At 50.5% G+C, this 22912-nt stretch overlaps 7 protein-coding genes across 7 annotated transcripts; 2 read left to right on the top strand and 5 right to left on the bottom strand.

Annotated features, from left to right (window-relative positions):
• Positions 1-665: 665 nt before the first annotated feature.
• Positions 666-1682, bottom strand: KD926_001382 (cinnamyl-alcohol dehydrogenase; the record flags this gene model as incomplete). Its single annotated transcript, XM_053105084.1, has 1 exon — positions 666-1682. The coding sequence occupies one exon, from the start codon at positions 1680-1682 to the stop codon at positions 666-668; it is 1017 nt and encodes a 338-aa protein (XP_052951729.1).
• A 344-nt stretch (positions 1683-2026) lies between these two features.
• KD926_001381 (flavin-containing monooxygenase) lies at positions 2027-4087 on the top strand (the record flags this gene model as incomplete). The annotated part of the gene is made up of 4 exons (XM_053105083.1): positions 2027-2155; positions 2217-2877; positions 2935-3095; positions 3170-4087. The coding sequence occupies 4 exons, from the start codon at positions 2027-2029 to the stop codon at positions 4085-4087; spliced, it is 1869 nt and encodes a 622-aa protein (XP_052951728.1).
• Positions 4088-5515: 1428 nt separating this feature from the next.
• On the bottom strand, positions 5516-5986 carry KD926_001380 (uncharacterized protein; the record flags this gene model as incomplete). Its single annotated transcript, XM_053105082.1, has 1 exon — positions 5516-5986. One exon carries the CDS (start codon positions 5984-5986, stop codon positions 5516-5518), a length of 471 nt encoding a protein of 156 aa, XP_052951727.1.
• A 1985-nt stretch (positions 5987-7971) lies between these two features.
• KD926_001379 (putative tannase) lies at positions 7972-9720 on the bottom strand (the record flags this gene model as incomplete). The annotated part of the gene is made up of 1 exon (XM_053105080.1): positions 7972-9720. The coding sequence occupies one exon, from the start codon at positions 9718-9720 to the stop codon at positions 7972-7974; it is 1749 nt and encodes a 582-aa protein (XP_052951726.1).
• A 3045-nt stretch (positions 9721-12765) lies between these two features.
• KD926_001378 (flavin monoamine oxidase family protein) lies at positions 12766-14241 on the top strand (the record flags this gene model as incomplete). Its single annotated transcript, XM_053105079.1, has 1 exon — positions 12766-14241. One exon carries the CDS (start codon positions 12766-12768, stop codon positions 14239-14241), a length of 1476 nt encoding a protein of 491 aa, XP_052951725.1.
• A 984-nt stretch (positions 14242-15225) lies between these two features.
• Positions 15226-17110, bottom strand: KD926_001377 (protein kinase domain-containing protein; the record flags this gene model as incomplete). The annotated part of the gene is made up of 2 exons (XM_053105078.1): positions 15226-16170; positions 16259-17110. 2 exons carry the CDS (start codon positions 17108-17110, stop codon positions 15226-15228), a joined length of 1797 nt encoding a protein of 598 aa, XP_052951724.1.
• Positions 17111-18098: 988 nt separating this feature from the next.
• On the bottom strand, positions 18099-19979 carry KD926_001376 (uncharacterized protein; the record flags this gene model as incomplete). Its single annotated transcript, XM_053105077.1, has 7 exons — positions 18099-18425; positions 18480-18560; positions 18617-18709; positions 18762-19067; positions 19142-19458; positions 19511-19736; positions 19797-19979. The coding sequence occupies 7 exons, from the start codon at positions 19977-19979 to the stop codon at positions 18099-18101; spliced, it is 1533 nt and encodes a 510-aa protein (XP_052951723.1).
• Positions 19980-22912: the final 2933 nt, after the last annotated feature.

Raw genomic sequence — 22912 nt, 5'->3', positions numbered from 1 at the left:
ACTAACCATTCACTGACCTAAAATTAAATAACCAACTCAACCAGTCAGAATCAGAGTACGCTGTACCTGACTACCAATTGCCAGCCACTCCACCCCCAGCCTTAGCCTGCAAATCTGTAAATCCTCCGACGCTGACGATCGTTCAACGAACACTATTCGGTAGTAATTATTCACTAATCATGCAGTGAGACTTTACAGTGTAGTTAGTTAGTGCAGAGTAAAAGTATCGATAAGCCGCGCCGCCCCCATTCTATTTACCCAGTACGGACAACTATATGCTATATTGTACCATTGTACTGTACATGTGTCGGAGAATGTCTCGGCCCCCACCTCCCTTGCTTTGATCACCCAATATGCAATTCACATTGCACTGTCTCTGCAGTCTGCAGGTAGCCTGATTTGGTTCGGGGTTGAAGTGGGAATTTTTTGGTCGTCGCGATTCTCATGATCATATCAGGCTACGAGTCTAGGCTTGCGTTGGGATTGGATTGTCCTCGGTCACATACTGAGACTGAGTAGAGGTCGATAGGATAGGATAGGATAGGATAGGTATTATTATACTCTAGTTCGATTTTAATTTTGTTTATTTTGTTTATTTTGTTTATTTTGTTTTACCGTAGAATTCGTGTCAGTTTAGGAACATGATATGATAAGATTTCAAGTAATCAAGCCTTCTCCTTTCCAAGATTCTCCAAAAACTGCCCCGCCGCATCCACCACCGCCGTCTCGAACGAGCGGAACTGAAAGCCCAGCACCCGCTCCGTCTCGCTGGAATCATACGGCGCCGGCAACGTGGGGATCGAGCCCCGCGAAAACAGCCCCTCAGCCGTAGCCTTGGGGTAGGCCTTCGCGACGAAGTCGTACGCCAGGGCATAGTCGGCGGGGTTGCAGGCACCAAAGGCCCGCGGGGAGGCTTCGGTCGGCGCGTACTCTAGCGCCTGGAGATGCAGGGCGGCGAGGTCCTTGATGTGCACGAAGCCCTTGTGGACGGGGTTCGGGACCTCGTTGCCCGTGACGCTGGCGATGAGGATGCCGTTGGAGCTGTTGTGGAGGAAGGTGTCGTTGTCGCCGGGGTGCAGGTCATTGCGTCCGAAGATGTAGCCTGGGATGACGTGGGCGACGGAGAAGGGAGGGGTGTGCTGGGCGACAAAGGCGTCGGTGTTGTTGATCTCGTTGATCTTGCCGAAGATGTAGGCCTCGAAGACGTTGTTCAGCGTCTCGGGTTCCGGGAGGGGCACGCGCGAGGCGGCCGTGACGGTGACGTTGGGGTCGGGCATGGGGGCCATGTTGGCGACGATGGAGGAGGTGATGATAATGCGGTTGATGCTGGGGAAGCGCAGCGCGGAGATCAAGAGGTTGGAGATGCCCTTGACCGTGGGCTGATAGACGTCGGTGAGGGGGTCGGCGCCCGGCATGGGCAGCGGGGACCCGACGTGGATGATGGAGGTGATGTCCTGGAGGGCCTCGTCGAAGGCGCCCTCGACGGTGATGTCGGGGACGATGACGGAGGTGAGTCGCGAGCCAGGGTTCAGCGCCCGGACGACGGGGTTGGAGAGCACCTGTTGCGCCTTCTCGGCGGAGCGCGCCGTGATGCGGACCTGGTAGCCATTGCGCAGGGCGTCGAGCAGGACATGCGAGCCGACGTAGCCGGTAGCACCGGTCAGGAGGAGAAGAGGTGCCATGGCGGGTGTTGGAGGTGGCCAAAAAGAAAGAATGAGATTCAGGCGAGAAGTATGGAATGGGGTCCAAGGCCGTTGAACGGGAGGATTAATATACGTAGTTCGAAACTCCGAATTAGTAATGCCTCACCTGGGCGGAGTGAGAAATTAGCGCCTGGGGCTGAAAAGCGGGACTCTCCGCCCCTTTTCGATCGGGATCTGTCATGCATCGTGTGCATCGTGCACAGTGCACATACCCTATCAATCCTTCATGGAATCATGGCACCGCCTCCCGAGGCTTGCATAAGTACCGCCCGTCCTTGTCCGTGGCGTGTCAAATCTTCGGCATCATCCATCGAATTCTCACAATGGATCCATCTCGCGAAGAAGCCATTCACCACGACCGCCAGGTGAAGATCATTTGCATCGGTGCTGGTGCCTCGGGACTCTGTCTCGCATACAAGCTGCAGCGATCCTTTACCAACTATTCCCTCACAGTATGCTTCCCCCCCCAATTCGTGATCCAGAATGCTCATGAACCTTTTTTTGGCCCTATAGATCTACGAAAAGAACCCCGACGTGTCCGGCACATGGTATGAAAACCGCTACCCCGGCTGTGCCTGCGACGTGCCCTCGCACAACTACGTCTACTCGTTCGAGCCCAAGGCCGACTGGTCCTCCGTGTACGCCGGCTCGCGCGAGATCCGCAGCTACTTCGACGGTTTTGCAAAGAAGTACAATCTAGCCCCGTACATTCGTCTCTCGCATCTCGTCACACACACTCAGTGGGACGCCGAGAAGGGCCAATGGAACGTGCAAACCAAGGACCTTGCGTCCGGCGAGACTGTCTCCGACTGGTGCCATATCCTCGTGCATGCCACCGGGTACCTGAACAACCCGGCCTGGCCGGATGTGCCGGGGTTGGACATCTACAAGGGCACTAAGTTGCACAGCGCGGACTACGACGACAGTGTGTCTCTGGCGGACCGCGATGTGCTTCTCATCGGGGGTGGGTCGTCCGCGGTGCAGATCCTTCCCGCAATCCAGCCGATCGCGAAGAGCGTGAAGATCTTCATCCGGTCGCCGGTGTGGGTCTTGCCGGATATTAGCGCCGAGGCGGGCGCGTTCTCGAAGGAACAGATTGAACAGTTCGTGAAGGATCCGGCGAGCGTGACGAAGTTGAGGCAGGAAAATGAGCGCACGATGAATAGTATCTTCAGTATGGTTGTCTGTGCGAACGGATCTGGTTAATGGGAATGCTAACGAGCAAAATTAGCGGTCTATCTCAAAAACACGATCCTGCAACAACAATGCAAGAGCCTTCTGGAATCAGAAATGAGGAAGCTCTTCAAAGACAAGGAGCTAGAAGAGAAACTCATTCCCGACTTTGCCGTGGGTTGTAAACGAGTTGTCCCCTCTGGGTTCCGATATCTGAAGGTATGATATACTCCCTCTCATTCCCATCAGCTCCCTCTCTTGTCTCCAACAGGCACTAATAGTGCCTTAAACAGACCCTCCAAAAAGAAAACGTCACCATCGTCCACGGCAGCGTCACCTCATTCACCGAATCCGGCTGCACCAGCACCAGCAACACCAACGACGAAGAGCAGCAGCAGCAGCAGCACACAGGCGACGTAATCATCTGCGCCACAGGCTTCAACACCTCCTACGTCCCACGCTATCCCGTCCTGGGCCCCTCCTCTCGCAACCTGCAGACCGAACAAGAGACCTCCATCTCCGGCTACATGGGAGTCGGCATCCCAGAGTACCCCAACACCTTCACGATGCTAGGACCGTGGACGCCCGTATCCAACGGTCCCACGCTGATCGCCATCGAAGCCCAAGCGGACTACATCTGCTCCTTCGTGGACCGGTACCAAACGGAGCCGATCCACAGCATGGCGCCCAAGAAGCGCGCGGGCGAAGACTTCAAATCCCACGTCGCCTCCTTCATGGACAAAGCCGTATGGACAGATAGGTGCCGCAACTCGCACAATGGCCACAAGATTGGAGGACGAATCCCGACGACGTGGCCGGGCAGTACGTTGCATTATCTAGAGGCGCTGAGGGAGCCGAGGGCTGATGATTGGGAGATCGAGTACTCCGGGAACCGGTTCTCGTGGCTGGGCATAGGAGTCTCGCAGACGGAGTGGGATCCGACGGCGGATTTGGGGTATTATATTCGGGAGAAGGACGATGGGGCTTGGGGAAGTCGGAGGAAACGTACCCTGCAGATGGCGAAGACGGGGAGTTTGCCGCCGAGACAGTTGCATCGGCAGGCGAAGTTGGCGGCCGCCGTGGGTCAGAGGAAGGGGTCTGCGGAGCCGACAGCAAAGGTCGAATCCACGGTGGAGGTAGCGGAGGTTGATGGAGAGGAGGGCAGTCCAAGAAAGAAGCCACGGAGTGTTGAGGCTGTGGTGCCTGTGTAGAATTATTTCAGGTGACAATACGTGCATAAACTTCGTCAAGTCCTTTTTGAACCAGTAGAAGCCTACTAGCACTGCCATTATGCCCGTTCATTAAGTTTGCTCAAACCCAAAGATTTGGTTTGCTACTGGGAGGTTTGAAAGCTCACGCCAGCCATGATCCTTACTACTATATATTAATTTAGTCAAGATATCAATCAAAGCCTTCAAGACCACCTTCAAGGAACCCTTACAGACTAAAATCTTTACAGTTTTGACATAATATCTGGTCAGCTAAAATAAGCCGAAGATCTTCATAATACTATTTGCCTATCGCCTATCCACAAAATAAACCGATTTATACTGCCAAATCCCGTTAAGAGTTCCATGCCGAGGAAACAAAGAATTGCAAGAACAAATGTGAAACCAATCATCGCCGCAAGTCCATATCCGAGAATTAACCCCCAAACGACGACATCTTTGAACAGGCCAACTATAAAAGAAGTCAAGATGAGCATCCCCATGATCAACGGAGCAATGAGCTGATAAGGTAGAATAATCCGCCACGTCTTTTTGATTGCTGGTTTTATCAAGAACTTCGTGCCATGTTCTTTGACAAGATCGAAGAGAATCAATAACACCACCACAGTAACTGCAAACGCCATGAAGGGGACAACGACGCCCAGAAAGTCGTATAGAAGAACCCCAAGGCTGTTGAAGCGAGATTGCAAATTAAGAATACCGGCAGCAAGTGACATGGGAAGGAAAATCGTGGCAAGGAGAGTTAAACGTTCCACAATCCTCGTCTGGTCCATATTTCAAGCCAAATCAAGGAACTTCAAATTATCATCCATATCATTGTTTGGTCCTGTGAGGCGGTTCCTGACATCCTTGCAGTATCCTTGAATCATTGCCTCTAGCCTGTGAACTTCCGCCCTGGAGTCTGGGGACTGGGGTTTCGGTAGTTGCTTAACCACACTAACTAGCGATTCGAGCGTGTCGGTCAAATCATTGCCATGAGGACCCATCGTCGCAATTTTAAGGAGCGAGGGTCGAAATCCCTTCTCCAGATTGATGCGTGTTTCTGTTCAAACTCCTGGAGTGTTTGAATGAGCAGGTTTATATTTGCATGTTGGTATTGAAGCAGAAATAGCTGCTTCCAGTTTTCTCTGGATCGTACTCGACTATATGTATCATCGAGCTCCGAGAACGTCTTGATGAGATTGTCCGTAGAAGTGATGGCCGGTGAGTCCCTTTGCTCTATGCTCTCAGCAGGCCTTTTAGTATTTCGAAGACTCATTGTTTTACATGATATAATGGCTGTTCATAGATGTTACTTAACTGAATGATGCCAGTAATTACCAATTTGGTTTTTACAGGAGAAGGGATTGGGAATGGAGACTTGCCAGTAAGTTGCCCGGGGACAGCCTCATGAAATCTTAGTTTTCGCATTTAGGATTTCCAAGTCGAGTCTCTGTCAACATCTCTAGCATATTGACCCTTGCCGAAGGATTCCCAGACGTCATCAGACCGGAAAGCATTCGAACTATCGAATTCGATCCCATCAACTAAGTACCAGCTGTTTTGATTGGTCTCGGGTCTCCAGAGCGATGCGGCTGCAGAGAAACCTATGCCATGATTCTCTTTGCCTGAAAATTCCATCCCTCTAAATTGGTGCAGATGCTCCCGGAGACGTTCGAGAATATCATTGTTGGTGCCGACTTCCTCGATATACACACGGATAGATCCCGTCGCTTGTCCCTGCTTTTCTAGCTCTGCGAACACAGTGGATACTTCAGACTCTCCTAGAGAGCGAGCAACGAATTCACACTTGCCCTTCGAAGAAAAGTGTATATCGTCGACGTGGAAATAGGAGCTTTCGGGAAGTTTCCCTGGAGATTCTCTATAAGATAAGGCCATCATATGACCCAACAATAACAACGGATCCATTGTAAAGAACGCCATAGCTAGTGTGAAAAATCATCCAGTTGGTATATTAGCTAGACTAGTAGTAGTACCAGCAACCTGGAGGCTTCGGACTTCTCACCGTCTTTATTTGGGCACTGCCTAGGAGCTGCCAATGACTGCTTGTGATCAAATGTTTGCGTGACCTGTTGAGTGGGTCATCATTGTTAGTGTTCTAGGGGCCACATGCACCGCGGTAGTCAATAATGATGAAAAGTATGAATAAATTATAGTCTGATCAATACTGATGATATTGATTTATTGATGTAGGAAGAAGCGAGGTCTACGTAAGAGGTCTAAGGAGGGGTAAGCAAACGGCGAAATGCCTGGCATATTGCCCCACCCAGGCATCTAAACGCCAACAATCATCGTCTTCTAAGGAGATACTAACAATATCGTCTTGAATCAGTGATATTGTTACCTCCTGAAGCCAGGGAGCTTCCCTGTACGGAGGAACATTCCGGAGGAACGTTCCGGTTAGTTAGTATAGGATCAAGGGATCCTCCCTCCTAGAGAGCCTTTCCTCCCTATAGGAAAATTCCTTGACTACCAGTCATAAACAAATTTGTCTTTTACTAAGCTCCTTTGTAGACCGTCACAGATATTGTGATCGAGTTCCACCTGTTGTGCGGCCCGATCCGCGGATCAAGACAATTTCGAGAAGATTTATGATGGAAAATGTTCTGCCCATATTTCGATCTAAAAACTATGTTTGCCAATCAATATGTCTTAGTTGTTGGTTGTTGTTATTATATTCAGTTGGGTAGAATCGCTCCCGCTCGGAGGGCACATCCGAACAGCAAAAAAAAAAGCCACAAAAAAGAATCGACAACTGCAGGATTCGAACCTGCGACCCCGAAGGGATAAGATATCAATGTTTGAGAAGGTACGAGACCACTCAATTCGAGTCTTACGCCTTAACCACTCGGCCAAATTGCCCGATTGTTGAGAAGCAAGCTATATGCATGATATATATCCATTCACTAACCACTATCATAATCAATCATCATGAAAATGCAGACGTCCATCCCCCCGGCCCCTTCCTCTACTACAAATGCTACATAGCTACACCTTAGATTTCTGCTCGAGATTTTCAAGCTTCAGTGTTAGCAATTCTCAGCGACCTTTTGGGTTCGGGTTTGAACCAACTGTCTACGAATACGTCTTCTTTCTTTTAATCGGTTCGATCCCAACGGAGTATATATTTTTGCCTCAGCTCGAACTCTCGACGGCTGTGAAGTACGTCCTGGGTGCTAGGCAAACCACCACGGTGATCAAGAACAATCCCTAGAATAAGTAAACAATTGATATTTCTAACAATTATCCTCCATCAACTGATGTCGCAAGAAATAGATCGACCTTTAATATTGGCCGACAGCGAAATCCTTGGTATCGGGCGCCTCATGCATTAAACACGACTACAACCACGTCAATGTCCACTTATTATGCTGTTACTAAAACCCGCAGAGATGTTCAACAGGTCTGTTTTCTTATGTCGCAGGCTTCATTATATTCTTGCTTATTTATTCATCCTTGCGTTTTTCATTAAGCTTGTTCAGTATGTACTCTGGGCAATCTGAACTAAACCGCTAGGCAGCACTGAACAGCTATATATCGCAAAAAAAAAAAAAAAAAAAAGGCCAGAGAGAAAAAGAGAGAAATAGATAGATAGAGAGAGAGAGAGAGAGAGAGAATTTTGTGTAGAATGCCTATGGGAGCGGATGACGCAGAAGATTGATTTGAAGAATTCTAGGAAGATTTTACTGGAAATAAAGCGGGCTTCTCTGATTAATTCTCTTGGATTATTCTTTATTAGAGCGTGATATTTGAATGAATGGTTAGCTCATCAGTATACAGTAGCACAGTAGTTACAATACATAGAACATGCTCCTTCTCCCAGTCTCTCTCAAAAAATTACAATACAACCCACAACGAATGAATACTTAGAAAACGGGAACCTTGAAGGCTGAGAACTCATAGGTCCAGCTGTCAATCGACTTCTCGTCATTCACACACTTGAACGCCGAGCTGTTGCCACTCCACAGAGGGCGAGTGGGCCACTGGCACAGCATCTGGGTCTCACCGGCATGATCACCCGACGAGACAGTAGCGTTCAACCGACTCGGCTTGTTGCCGTTCTCCACCCAGTCGATCATCGTCTCCATGTTGTACTGCGGGTACGGTCCGGGCTGCAGGGAGTTCGAGCCACAGTGCGCGGCGCCAGGGATGAGGTAGAACTGGTACCAATCCTCCAGGGCCTTCAAGCTCTCCTGGTCCGAGAGGTGAGGGTACATGATGGCGCGCACGGACTGCCAGTAGTGCACCGACGAGGCGGCGGGGATGCTGGGGTCGGATTCACCGTGGTAGTGAATCATCTTGCCGCCGGAGGACTGGAAGGGTGTAAGATCCGGCAAAGTGGTCTGGAGACTGTCCATGTACCGCACCATACCGGTGGTCATCCAGTCGACGAGCGTGTCGTAGGTCACGCCGTTCAGGTCGCTCAGGTTATCGAGGTCCAGCAGCTGCACGAACTTGGTGACGTATTCACCGCCGGTGGATGGGATGTTGAGCTCCCAGGCGCTGGTGTTGCTGTTGTAGGTGGGAGCCGCGTCGCTGAGATCAGATCCGATTTGCCACGACAGGTAGGCGCGTTGGCCCTTGCTGTCGTGGAGACCATCATAGACAGCCTGGGCGACGGCGACACCTTCGGCGGTCACCGTGCCGTTTTGCTCAGGTTGGTAGCTGGTCGAGCTACCGGGGGCCTGACGCTTGCTGAAGCCGAAGCCCAGCGAGGTGCTGGTCTGCGCGGCGCAATGGTAGGGCTCGCCGATGATAGAGGTGAGGTTGAAGTGGAGTTTGCAGAGGTCGGTACGGGAAATGACGCCGTCGGTACGGCCGTCGAGAGGGTCGCAGGCGGCGATGGTGGCGTTGACGATCTTGTCCAGCTCGCAAGGAGGAGGGTAGTAGTCCATCGTGTGCTCGATGGTGGCCGGGTAGACGTGATGAACTTGTTGCTGCGCGAACCGGAAGGCCGGGGCACCGGCAATCACACCGTCATATTCCTCACCCCAGCGCTGCACCTGGCTCATACCTTCGCGACCGCCGTCCGAGCAGCCTTCATAGTAGGTGTAGACCTTGGAGTCGGTGGAGAGGCCGTAGAAACCGCGCGTGAGGACCTTGCCGAGCTGGGTCATCTCGCCGAGGGCCTGGTAGCCGAACATGTGCGTGGCATCCCAGTTGATGGAGCCGTTGCCGTAGAGCACCACGTCGTCGTAGCTGTTGTCGAAGGCGTCGTAGCCGGCCGAGGTGGCACCGCCGACGGCACCGTAGGAGAGACCGCCGGTTGCGTCGCTAGAAAGCGAGAAACCGCCTCCGCCGGCGACGTAGAAGCGCTTCTTGAAGTCAGAAGGCTTGGGGAAGGCGTACTTGATGACCACTTCGTCGTCTTTTCCGGTGTGGGTGTAGGTGACGGTCACGTTGCAGTAGGTGAAGGTCTCGGTGCTACCCATGTCTGCGGAGGCGTTGTAGACGGCACTTGCGGTGACGGCGGAGGGGATGAGGTCAATGCCCAGCAAGGTGCCGTTAGAAGGAAGGGCGTCCTGCACGTTGGACTTGGTGCAGACATCGGTCAGAGAGGCGGCGTTGGCCGTTGCTGCCAGGGCAGCGACAGCTACGCTGGACTGAGGGCGCATGGTGAAAAGTTAGAAGAAACGAGTGTAGAGAAACGAATAATCTTGCTGATCCAGGAATCCACAATCCAACGGCAATCCGGGCCAATTTATACTTCGACCGGCCTGCCATGATCAGCCCCGTAGACTTTAGGCTTCCGTTTCAACGTCCCAGAATGAACCCGAACGTTGCGTGGCAATGAAGCCAAGAAATTTCTAGTCAGGAATAGACTGATATGCCGCGTCATTCCACGGTCCTCATTATTTGCAACAGCCACTCCAGGGCTAACGCGGCATTAGGGGGTGGAACCGAGGGAAAAGATCTTGATAAGATTGATTGAGGCACGCTGATTGCTGCTGTTTGGGGGTAAGCTTAATTGGTCCCCACAGGCTTTTCGTCAGGATCCAGAGTGTAGAGCCAGAATGTCGCGCTACCTTCCTTGGTGCGGAAGAGATTGACCGTCCGGAGAGGTCCCGTCGCAGGAGTGAACTTAGGGTTTTTTCATATCCATCTCCATCTTCAGCCTGACAGGGCGGGTTCCGGGTCTGTTCACTTGCTCCGTTCGAGGGTCCGCGACTATACAATAACCTCATGGGTCAAGGATCACACACTCAGAACTCAATTGCTCCTTGTCTTATTATCCTTTTTACTCACTTTTAAGAAAAGTCTTCCTGCCGGACAGAATCCGCCAGTTTTTCTTCCGAGAACTGTCCGATGGTGCCTGAGGCTGTAGAACTGAACTAACCACATCCGGAACACAAAACCGAGCTGCCTCGGAGATTCGGGGATAAGCAAAAACCTCGTCAATCCCTTTCTGTTCTTCTCTTCTCTCGTGGTTCTCCAAACAATGTTCAAATCAATCATGTTACCATTGTTAGTATCTGATTAAAAGCATGTCGGAATTAGGGACTCAGGCAAAAATATACAAAAAGCGATCGAATCCCCATTTCCAGTGACCTCGGAGATGATGCTCAGTCACCGCATCGAAATATCTCTAACTGCTCGGAAAAGAGCTCAGCCGAATTCCTATCGAGTATAGTGCAAGGAGTGGGTATTGTGGGAGTGTGGGAGTTTGTGGGAGGTTGGCTCCAGTGGTTACTTCATATGAATCGTCGAGCGGACTAGATTCGGTCAGGAGAAGACATCTTACGCACACGTTTGCCTGGTGCGTTGCAGGTTCTATTCAAGAATTTACCTGCATTACTTCCACTGTCTCGTTAGCTCTCAATAACTGGAGCGGACTCAAGGCATCTCGGTTTTGCTTCTCACTGTTGTTGCGATCTCTATGTTCGAGTGAACTTCCTCGGTGAGATTATCGTTGCATGAAGCTACTCATGTGATATTAAGTATTACCTTGCATCGTTGACTGGGCATTCTATTTGCAATGAACTTGAACTGAAAAATACAGACGCCTTAAGATTAGTCTGATCCTGTTACAAATATTCTCGTACGTAAAGTCATCGAAAAATGTTTCACTAAGCCCGAAATACCACGGAGCTTGACGATAGTAACTTGGACGTTATGATCGGCAACACAGGAATTGGTTCATGTAGCGGTCATTATCATCTCCGGGAAGATATTGAAGGAAAGAGCGGATATGAAATCAAACGCGCAATAAATCAACGCACATGCAATAGTGCTGTCGCTCGTAAGTTCGCCATCAACCATATCCAGAGAGTCACCATCGACTACGGAACAAAAGCTTCGGCCGTTTCTTAGAGCGGACTGCAATGATAGAATCTTTCTACTTCCTGCTAAGCTATCATATTCATGACTGACTCGGAGACTATGTGAGCTCATGAAATCAAGGGAGTAAAGGCAGACTCTCACTAGTTAATGAGATGACTACAATGATAAATTTTGGTTAATGTAGCTCTATGGGATAAGAATACCTATGTGATCAGTCGAAAGTTCATTCGCCTACAAAGTTAACATAAACTTAATGCACAAACCATTTATGCAATGGACCGCACTTTATACAACTTCTAATATGGTGGTCTGGACGAACGCTGATAGTATATGATAGTCTGATTTTCCCAGGCCTTCCTACAAGATGAGTTAATTTAAGTTAATTTAATATAAAGGACCTGCCAAACCTGGACCTACGGTGTATATCCACCAAAGAGAAGTAAAACAAAAAAGTACTACACAGTTGCCCTAACATATCCTCATGCCCTGTAGGCGTAATTGTGCGTGCCACCGGCTCTTATTTAGGTTTCACAACCTGGGTAGGTTATCGCTTTCATGAACCCATTCCTATTTTTCAGATTCCTTTGTCCAAGAAAACCCGGTCTGCATACATCATGGACTGTGGATGTTGTTCGAGAAGCCTAGCTATAAAACAGTGATTAGATGAAATCATAAATAATCCTCTCGGAGAAAAAAGTAGAAAACGGAAATGAAAGCCCGTTAACAAGCCCAGTAAATCATATGATTCACACCGGCAGAAAGACGAAAAATACGAACCAGGGAGCCTTGGCTCTTCTCTCTTGGCAACGGACATTGAGGCGGGGTGCATCAGCACCGGTGGAATTGAGGGCCCCGGTGAAATTGCTGCTATGACCGCACCCCAGTTTTATTTTTATCTTTGGGGCCGGAATATGCTGATCTTTGCCTTCTCTGTTTTCTTTTTTTTTGCGTGCACATTAAATTAACATTCTCTTTTTCTGTTCATAAACGTCCATGTCTCGTTCGGTGCTCGGTTTTCGATATGGCCTTTTCTCGCGGTTCGGGGCTCGGCATTGAGACGATGTTAAAAAGAGGATAATCAGGACAACGCACGGATAATGAAAGAAAGGCTATCTTACACGTTCAAAGATCGACACGAGGGTTACTCAGCTAGGATTGGGGTTGACCTCACACCCCGAATGCCGAGCGACTCTAACTACTGTAGCCATCCAAGGCAGTGTATTACATGCTTCACATTGTCTTAGACTTCGCCCCGACGAGGCAAGTGCGCTCCGGGTATTAAATAGACCGTCGACTCTGGGTGGTGAACTAAATTCTCTGCTCATTTTGATTCTCTATTGTCCTATATAACATTTACGCGAGGAGGTTGGTGAACAAAAATGTATACTCACAACCACCTTCCAGGGCTCCTGCTCCTCTTCCTAGCCCTAACGGGCGCAGCCTCCTCCTCCCAAGCGACCACCGTCGACGCCGACATCGACGTCGCCATCATCGGCGGCGGCCTGTCGGGCCTCAGCGCCGCCAAAGACCTCTCCGCAGCGGGCAAATCCTTCGTGGTGCTCGAAGCGCGTGATCGCGTCGGCGGTCGCGTTTACAACGCCCCCGTACAAGGCGGCGGAATCACCGAAGCCGGGGGTGAATTTGTCGGGCCCACACAGGACCGCGTACTGGCGCTCGCAGACGAGCTCGGACTCGCCCAATTTCCGACCTACAATCTGGGCAATAACACGCTGTATCGCAATGGTACGGCCTCGCATTACGACCCAAGCACCCCCACGGGCCTCCCGCCGGGGATTGGCAACGACGCGCTCCTCCAGGCCGTTGCGGTAATCAGCGAGTTGGATCGCATGGCGGAGAGTATTGATGTCGCGGCGCCATGGAAGCATACGAACGCGACGCGGTGGGACGAGGTCACGTTGCAGACGTTTGCGGATGGGATATTGACGTTGTCGGATGCACGGTTCTTGCTGGAACTGGGAGTCGGGGCGGTCTGGTCGACGAATATGGCGGAGCCGTCGCTGCTCTACATCGCGGCTTACATTGCGGCTGCGGGGAACGAGACCTCCGTGGGGACGTTGGAGAGACTGATTGGCGTGACGGGCGCCGCGCAGGATAGTCGGATCCGCGGTGGGACGCAGCTGCTGGCGACGAGACTGGCGTCGAAATTGGGAGATGAGAAGATCCTGTTGAATTCGCCGGTGCGCGCGGTCCGAAAGACAGAGGAGGGGAAGTATACGGTGCAGTCGGATGCGCATACTGTTACGGCAAAACATGTCGTGGTCGCGATGTCGCCGCCTCTCGCTGCGAGGATCTCCTATGACCCGCTGCTGCCGCCAGGGAGGGATCAACTGACGCAGCGCATGCCGATGGGAGCGCTGGGTAAGGCGATTGCGATCTATGACTCGCCGTGGTGGCGCGAGAAGGGCCTCAATGCGCAGGTTCTGAGCGATTCGGGGGCGGTGCGCTCGACGTTCGATAGTTCGCCGCCTGACGAGAGCTTTGGGGCGATTATGGGATTCATGGAGGCGGACCAGATGAGGCGGTTGGATCGGTTGACGGAGAAGGAGATCCAAGACGAGGTGGTCAAGGACTACGTGCGGTATTTCGGACCGCAGGCGGCGAATGTGAGCTCGTGGGTCATTCAGCGCTGGGACCATGAGGAGTTCTCCAGAGGTGGACCGGTGGCGTATGCGGCGCCAGGAGTGTTGACGAGATACGGCGAGGACTATCTGAGGAAGCCGGTGGGTGGGATTCATTTCGCGGGCACCGAGACAGCGGAGTACTGGACGGGCTATATGGATGGGGCTGTGAGGTCGGGGGAGAGAGTTGCTAAGGAGATCCTGGATGAAGCTTAGATTATGGGTATTCTTGCCCAGTGGTCTATAATGGATGTTAGTAAAGTAAACGAAGAGCTCTGAGCAGGAGACACCTAGGTTTCATTAAATGAGGTCTCTTTCCAGTTTGGTGTTTCTTCAGATATGTCCCAGAAGATCCCTAGCCATCTGTGTATCTTATCACTACCTGCATGTAGGCCGAATACCGTAGGCCATAGGCCTCGCATTTGCCACAATGTTGTTACAGGCTCTGACCCCAACGCCAAGCGACGTATCTGACGTGGTACACAGGATAGGTTTCCCATCCGAAGACCTGCTTCCTCGGACAATTTTAAGTCTGACGGAACTCGGCAGAAAAGAAGAAACAGAGCATTGTTAGTGAGTCAATGAAGTAGAAGGAGAGACGAGAATCAATTTGCGTTGATTGAACCCAGATTAACCAACCTAGTCAGTGGCTTGATCTGAAGCAGGATTCAACCCTATCATATTCATTATTCCTTGTTTTGCTTTGCAATGAAGGTTTTCAATTGGCTGTACACGCAGATCAATTCTTTGTCTTATTTTCTATAGTTCTGTTCTAAATCAATCGGCGATTGCGATTGTGCCACGTCACTAAAACCCGTGGCTGAGTTGGTTTTTTGGTTGATATTAAAAGAAGGAGCTATTTAACATGAGTTGGTACCCAACAAACGCCCTTGGTCTGACGTATCTCATCCCATCCCATCCCATGCCGTACAGTCATAGACGCCTATCTAGAAATTAAATGTCCCTATACACCTACCTGATCTTATAAATCTCATAATCATCGCTCGCGTCAAAATACTCTACATCTCTCGTCTCAGTTTACATAAACAGCCACGACCACATCGACCACAACCAAGTGCGAAAAGCGAGAGGAGAAAAATGAGGAAAAGGACGAATGTTGTGTGTTACATTGGGCATACAAACGGAGGCAAAATGGCTGGGTGAGTCATGGTCGTGGTACAAAATAATGACCTGAGAAGGTCAGGTTGAATCTGAGAAATACTCGTCCAGCAACGGCCGATCCGCTGGCACGGGCATAGACTTCAGCAGATACTCCCGATTTTTCTCAGCAGTCCTGAAAATTTCGTTCAGCTTTTGCCAGACGCTCTGCGACGAACTGCGCAGCTGAGGTTCCAGGACGATCATGTCGCCCATGATCAAGTCCAACAGATCGTGAATGACTGCGGAGCATCTCTCCTGGCTTCTCAGGTGATCAACCCATTCGAAAACCGACGTTCGGATTCCTTGATGGTCAGTCATGTAGAAGCAGTCGGAGCTGAACTCCAGGTTGTCATCGTCGTTGCCTCTCCAGTTGGCAAAGTCTTCGATGGCTTCATAGCCGAGCACGATCCAGGTGACGAACTCGAGGTACATGCATCCCAGACTCCACATATCCCATGCTCGAGATATCCGTCTCCCTCGAAATGCATCGGGCGGAGAATATGTGGAGGGAACGGTAATAGATGCAGGGTTCACGTTGGATCGAGATCCCAGACGATGGACACTGGCCAATCCCATGTCGGCGATTTGCAAGATGCCATCCTCGTCATCATAATCTTGCAGACGCGCAAACCAAAGGATATTGTCGGCCTTTATATCACCATGGCGCCCGAAGAGTGTGCCATCGTTGAACTGATGGATTAAAGAGAGGCCACTGGCGACCCCTGCCATCTGCTTCAAAGACCACAACAGTGTTCGCACGTCGAAAGGGGGCGTCGGTCTCCCTTGCCAGTATTTTCGAAGGCTCCCGTCTGCCCATGGGAACACCAGGTGATATTTGCCTCCTTTTTTATAGGTGAAGAGCAGGTCAATGACATGCACATGGGGATGGTTGGTTCCCAATGCTTCGTGGAACTGTCTCTCGGCCGTGAAGGAAGACTCTTGGGAGGAGTAAAGCCTTTTGACTGCGACCAGTAGTCCTTGGCCCTAAGGAGGAGACCTTGAGTAAGCCACGAACATATAACGTGCAGGCAACGCTCAATTATGCGAGAGTATCCATTCCCAGCTTACTAACCTTGTATGTGGGGTACTCCCAGAAATTGTGGTGGTCGGGATGGATACATGCCTGAAAGACTTCGCCATATCCGCCCTCCGCACTGGTGTCTTCCTGAGGATCCGCCGTGCTCAATGCAATATAAGGGAGGGTCTGAAGCTCGGTAAATTCGTGGTGTGTTTTGACCTCCAGTAGTGGCGCCAGCATGCGGTACTGCTCGTTTTCAAACGTCTTGAGAGATTCGCGGTCCCAACTTTCGAAAGTCTTTATGCGCCGGCGTTGACTGGTCTCCAACGTCAAGGTCTGTTCTCCAACGCTAGACCGTCTAATAAAAGGCAAGTCTTCGTCATCTATTCCCTCTTCCAAGAAGTCACTTATACAACAAGTCTTATCGCGATCGACTAAGATAGCGAATAGTTTTCGAGAATGTTGGAGGATATGTCGGGTTGTTTCCTCTATCCGATCGAGGGCTAAAAGACTGCCTTCTTTGAGGATCGAGCGCACCGTGTCCTCGTCTATAAGTCGCTTGAGAGTTAACGTTGGTATGAATAGTTTGTATCCATCAACGGGACACTCTAGGACTGCTTCTCGCAGACTATTTCGCAGATGCGTCAATGCGGGGTTTAGTTGTTTATAGTCAGGCTCGGTTTGCACGGATCTGGAGCTGGCGGTCGACGCTTCTCGGCACATACTCGGAGGACACAGTCCTTTGCTGTCTCTTATCACCACTGGGGCAGCAATAAAGGGGCGTTCATCCTCAGGGATGTCCTCGGGTTCGGCGACGGGACCTTGGATTCGCTGCTGCGGTTTTCGATGACGGAAGCATACAAACAAGCACTGCAGGGGAAAGAGGACCAGTGATAGGAGCTTCATCGTGTCACGCCTGACCAGGGTAATTATCCGAAGCTGTGGCACGGATTTTGGTTCTCGTGGCGATTTGACGCATGGAAGACGGATTGGTAGTGGGAGGCGGGTAATGATGTACACCGGAGTAGGAGGCCACTCCACACTGGGGGTGGACACTCCCGGTCAATTATGATTAGAAAGAGGAACTATTGAAAAAGCGAAAGAATGATAAAGAAGGAGCAAAGGAGGCAAAAACAGAGGTGGGTGTTGCGTCAGGGTGTCGGAGTCGGAAGAGTAGGCGGACGGATAACGGGGGGAAGCAATGCGAAGAAGGGGACGGGGGGCGAACATCATCGATCGGTGCACTCCACGGACTAGTTAACCACGCAGATTACTAACCACTGGCGAGCCTCCATTAACTACTCGTCTCACAGCCACCGTTGTCGGCCAAAGGACCAATCAAGTGCTAACGGTGGGAGGCAGTGAGAGGCGTGAGACCGGGGGGTTCTTCCTTGAGGTCACGGTGTTTTGCAGTTGCTGCTCTCGCTTTCTCCTCCGCCATGTCTGCGTTGTCGAATGATTCCCGACCCCGGTTGTCTATCATGCCAGATGGAATGAAAGCACATAATATTGCTAACCTAATCACAATGCCACTATCTCCCCACTGCTCAAGGCCAGGGTTCGAGTGGACGGGATGCGGAGGACCAAGTCCGGTCGAGGCTGAGGGCCAGGGCGCAATTTACCCTGTCGTTCACCTGCTTATCTAACTGGAAATTCTCGTATTATAGGGAGGGAGCCAGAATGTTCCTGTCATTTCTGTCTCTGTCACGTTGCAGAGGGAATTCGCTTGAGTCGATCCTCGTTCATTAGGGCTTATTCGGTCAGTGACCCGCTCCCAACGAGTGTTGTCGGTAACCATCCCAGAGACTATGTATATCCAAACCTAAATACTCGCAAAGAGAAACAAAGGAAAGAAAAAAAATGAGCCGAAGAGAAACTTCATTTCTATTAAATGTCATGAATCTGGCTTCTTGGGAGATGGCCAACGATCTGTAAATGAACTCATCAAGCTGAACATGGTGGACTCCTTCCTAATGAGCACCTGCTGGATGCCTCCTTCCAAATCCCCCTCTTCATGCTTCTTCCTTCGCAGACAAAAGTCAACGAGCTGCTTCATTTTCTTTCTTGAATCAATCCATGGCTCGTATCTCACGCAGAACCACCATACCCCGATCGTGATGAAGGTCAAAGGAATGGCACAAACGGCCATGATCCAAACATCTCTCGAAACATTCATGTCTCCTTCATCATTGACCTTGACAAACTCGGTTGAGAAAAAATTCTGACAGAACTCAATCAGCTTTCTTTCGAAAGTAGCAAACAGAGCCCAACGTACCGCTACAATCGTGGTGGGCAAATACACAAGGCCGACGATTGTTAGCATTTTCACTGCCGCAGCATCTTGAACGCTTCGCTTCTGTATCAGACACCATGGTCAGCGGCGTCTTGTTTCAAGGATGTGACCTCACGCACTGTAAGCTCGGTGATGTTATGGCTTTCTTCATGGGATATCTGCGCTAATCGCTTCAACGCTCTGGTTTCCTCATAGCCAAGTAAATCGGATAACTACCGTCTTGAATTAGCACTCCTTTCGATCGGATACTCGGGGGAAGCCTACCAGCTGTTCTGTCGATTGCACTCGAGCTTTCAGAACCTCTGCGCGCTGTAAATACACCCGAGTCTCTGCCGCATACGCTTCAAATTCTTCAACCATATAACAGCACGAGCAAGTATTCGTATCCTGACAACCGATCTCGCAGTATCGCCGGCACCTCTTCTCAAGGCGGGATATGGTGTCGCTCATGGTCTGGAGTATTACAATCAAATCCGTGATGTAGTCCTCAAGCTGCTTCAATCGTTGACGATCGTCGGCGTTGAAGTGAATCTTTTTGCTGTCAATATCCGAGACGAGGACGCGATTCGACTAAGACATTGATTGAGTCAGCCCATCTGACATTCCATACTCTGCATTGTTTCAACGGGAAAAAGGTATCATACCTTTTGCTTGGACTCTTCCTCCAACCAGGCCATATATTCCATCCAGCCTTTCAGACTGTCCATAACGAGCCGTTCGTGAACCGTAAACGCTGGCTTCATGATTTCTTTCTCGGACGAGGCCTCCCGAAAGCACGTTTCAATACAATTTTCCGCTGATCGCGACGGCGCGACCAATATGAACATTGATTTATCTGGGGAATCCCTGTTTGGGTATCGCAATTTGTGGTATACTCCTGTTTGGCGGATGGACCAAGGGCACTCGCCCAGCTCTACCGGACGATTGTTTCTCTCCACGCGCCTTATCACGTATGTCAATTCTGTGCGACCATTCAGCTTCCATGCCATCATATATCTTCGCAGAAATCGAACCTTCATATTTCCCATGCTCGCCGCGAGAGCTCTTTCCCCGAAACGTCGGAAATGCGTATTCATTTTCTTCCGTCTTTCGCCCGAACGTCAGGACGGTTTTCCAGAAATGGGGAAACACATTGTAGGTTTTTAGAAGACGTTCGAACAGCTCGTGGGATATGTTTAGCGTCGTCCACGACCGCAAATGTCGGATTGTATAAATTTGGGCACAAGCATCGGTATCCTCCTGGACTCACAATAATCCATTGATCAGCTTCTGTCGGATCTAAGGCACGGGCTATCTTACCGTCAAGATGTGCAACTGTGACAACTCACTAATGCTCAAATTCTGTTTGATTTGGAGTGACCATTGCTCGGTACTGTTCTTGATCCGATCGAAAGTAGTGACTTCTAGCTGCGGGCGATCGTTTCGCGCTTTGAACAGGTCCTGCGACCGAGACTCGATCTTCTCGGCTAGATGATGATCCATATAGGATGGAGCGGAAAATGGGCCTATAGTGAGATTCTCTGAATTTAGTGTGGCTGATACCATCTAGCATTCGTCGAGGTATGGAGCACATCCTTTTATATTAACATTGTGATATCGCGATCTCCGTCTTGTCGCTTCTACGGCATACAGTCTCCATTGCTTCCCCAGTCTACAGGGCAGAATGCCATCGCCACAGTTGCCTGGTCTTCATCACGTGGAGGGCTCTTGAGGCTCGAGACTGTGTATAGAAGATGACTGCGATGACACAGCGAGGCTTTCTCACAGTGAACGCCGCTACTCCGCCCCAACGACTGGACCCAGGACTCTGAATCATGGAGGGGCAAACCATCTGCGGCTGACGCGTGAGGCTAGAGAGACGTAGCGTCTCGCCGAACTGACAACCCTTGGGTTTCAAAGCCAATCGGACCAAACAAACTCGCCGATAGTGCGGTTGCATTTTTCCTGCTGACGCAACTTGCTGACTCTCACTGGACCGGTCATCTACGGAGTACGCTACTGCCGGACGGGTAACGCAAGGATGCATATACGAGTGCTGAGCAATACCGAAAATGATCAAGTCTATGCCAGGCATGGATATAGTACATGTCAATCAACTCATCCCTGTCCCCATTACTGCCTCTGCCATCACACTAAATGCAAGTTCCCCTCGCACGGCGTGCACTGTACACCGTCGGGTCATTTCCCCAACCGGTTTTTCGCACTCGCCGTGCGGACGTTTAGGACCCAAAGGCCAAAGATTTCATATGAGTGTCATCATTGCCAGAATGATGTTGGAAGTCGAAAAAAAGGAAAGGTCGTCAAGTCATCAGGGTGGATCGCCTGTTATAGGAAGACCCGGCAGCTGTTAATTTGTTCCTGGTCACCTGTCCGTCAGCCCTAAGTCACCTGGGCAAAGAAGTCAGCACAAGGGAGGCGCAGAACGCACTTCGGTTAGACCGGCGGACTTGGCGGTTGTATGATCCGACACATAGATCTTATACGTGTCCAGTCGTAACTATCGAAACCTCATCAGCCAAGGAGGCCTCCTCCGAGGTCGTTCAACCAGTTCAGAAGGACGCATTTACCTCGACGCGGAAATTGTACTGCCCATACTCGTCCCGCAGCAGACTCACAAGCCGTTTGGGATCCATGTATTTCCCCTCGATGACATGATGAGGTCTTCGCACATGAACTCGGGCCCTACTCATAGCAAAAAGGCGACCGTAAAGGTCTGCGTGGCTGGAAGGAAGCTAGAAATACAAGTCGCAAAAATGATATCAAAGGTGAAGAACGAGTAAGAGGGGAGCAAAAAGCTCTCGTGGCATCACTTTCATTCTACTTAAGCAAGCTCTCCACAGGCGCGGGCACGCCTGGGACAAGGGGTTATATATTCGATGGGGTACATTGTCTCTCGCCCCCCAATAATTGGGGAAAAAATTGCCTCAAAGGAAGGTTCGGATGTCCTGTGGAATGCTCATTCCTTGTTCCCTAGCCTGGTATCGCGTCCGTTTGAAAGGCCAATGAGAAAGACCGCAGTGAATACACATGGGCGCGTATCTGCGGCCGAATTTGCCTTCAGACCCATCAGGTATCGCTAGACACCGAATCGAGTTGCGCCTAGGCCGCCGTCAGAATTCATTGACTGTCAGGTCATCGCAGCGTTTGATTGTTTCCCAAAATAACCGCAAATCACCGGTCTTATTTTTCCGACAGGCAAAGATGCATAGCGTCATTTGACATATATCATTCAGCCTTCACCAGCAAAAGCAAGGCAGGGTAGGACGGGGCAGGGAAGGGAGGCTGGCAGGTACAGATAATAATGACCGACCAACTTACCTGTGTCAAGGCTTTGGGTAAAGTTGCATAACAAACACCCATGCGGATCTGTTCATATCAGCAAAAGCAAAAAGGCAGCTTCGTATTAGCAAGGACTGCACTAGAACTTTATAGGAATAGGGCATGTATAGGAACACGGAGTATCCATTGGTGAATCCTGCATGGATTCCGACACAGCCACCACCATATTTCACCTGCCAATAAGAATGGGCCAGGCAACACCGGTGTTGACAGGGGTGTGACGGGAAAAATGTGGGGGAACACAAAAAGAAATGAAAAGGACCTGTGATATGATTCAGAGCAAAGGTGGGCTCAGGCCACAGGGTTATGTGCAGTTGGTTCCAGTTGTTTTGGTTCAATGGTTCAGTAAACCCCAATCAGCCTTCGTCTTGGATAGCCTAGCCTAGCCTACCCATAGTAGCCCTTGGCCCAGGTAGGTCAACTTTTCTAGGCACGGCCAAGACGGGCTGCTGATTGCTGATCTGTTCATCTTCCAAGGCGCCCTTGGCTCTCCGTAGGGCAGGAAGCCTGGGTAGGAGGGTAGAAGGGTAGGGGTAGGGCATGCTAAACTAGCCTGACCACCCCTTGTCTGTCTGACTGGCTCTGACTCCCTTCTAAGCCCTTCGTGGTTACCCGAGTCTGCCTTGTCTGTCTGACTGCGACTGGCTGACTGGCTGACCAACACATGACAGTGATTGTGCTGATCGGGCTTATCATCCCACGTTCGTCATAAGGAAGAAAAAGTAATAAAGAAAGAAAGAAAAAGGTACTTTGTACTCACACTCACAGAGTACCCTCCATTCGGGTACAGTTTTCTCAGCAGTGCCATTAGGCTTTCTTCTCGGATGTAGCGCATGACGATGGTCTGGTCGGCCATATTTTCTGGCTTTGTTTTGTTTTGCTGTGCCTTGTGATAAGAGTGGGTTGACTGTCAGTCATTCAGTCAGAGACAATTAGGCTTCATTTACGTAGAGATAAGGCATAGTACATACGCCGTATGTCTGTCAGCCTTCAAGAAGGAAGCGACCGAGAAAAGCAAAAAGAAACAAAGACGTAGACAGATAGGAGGCCTCGGGTTCACGAAAATCGTTCTCAAG

Source organism: Aspergillus affinis (assembly GCF_023601865.1).
Source record: "Aspergillus affinis strain CMG 70 chromosome Unknown NODE_128_length_104215_cov_87_854232, whole genome shotgun sequence".
Taxonomy (NCBI): domain Eukaryota; kingdom Fungi; phylum Ascomycota; class Eurotiomycetes; order Eurotiales; family Aspergillaceae; genus Aspergillus; species Aspergillus affinis.
This window is presented reverse-complemented; position numbering and strand designations above follow the sequence as displayed.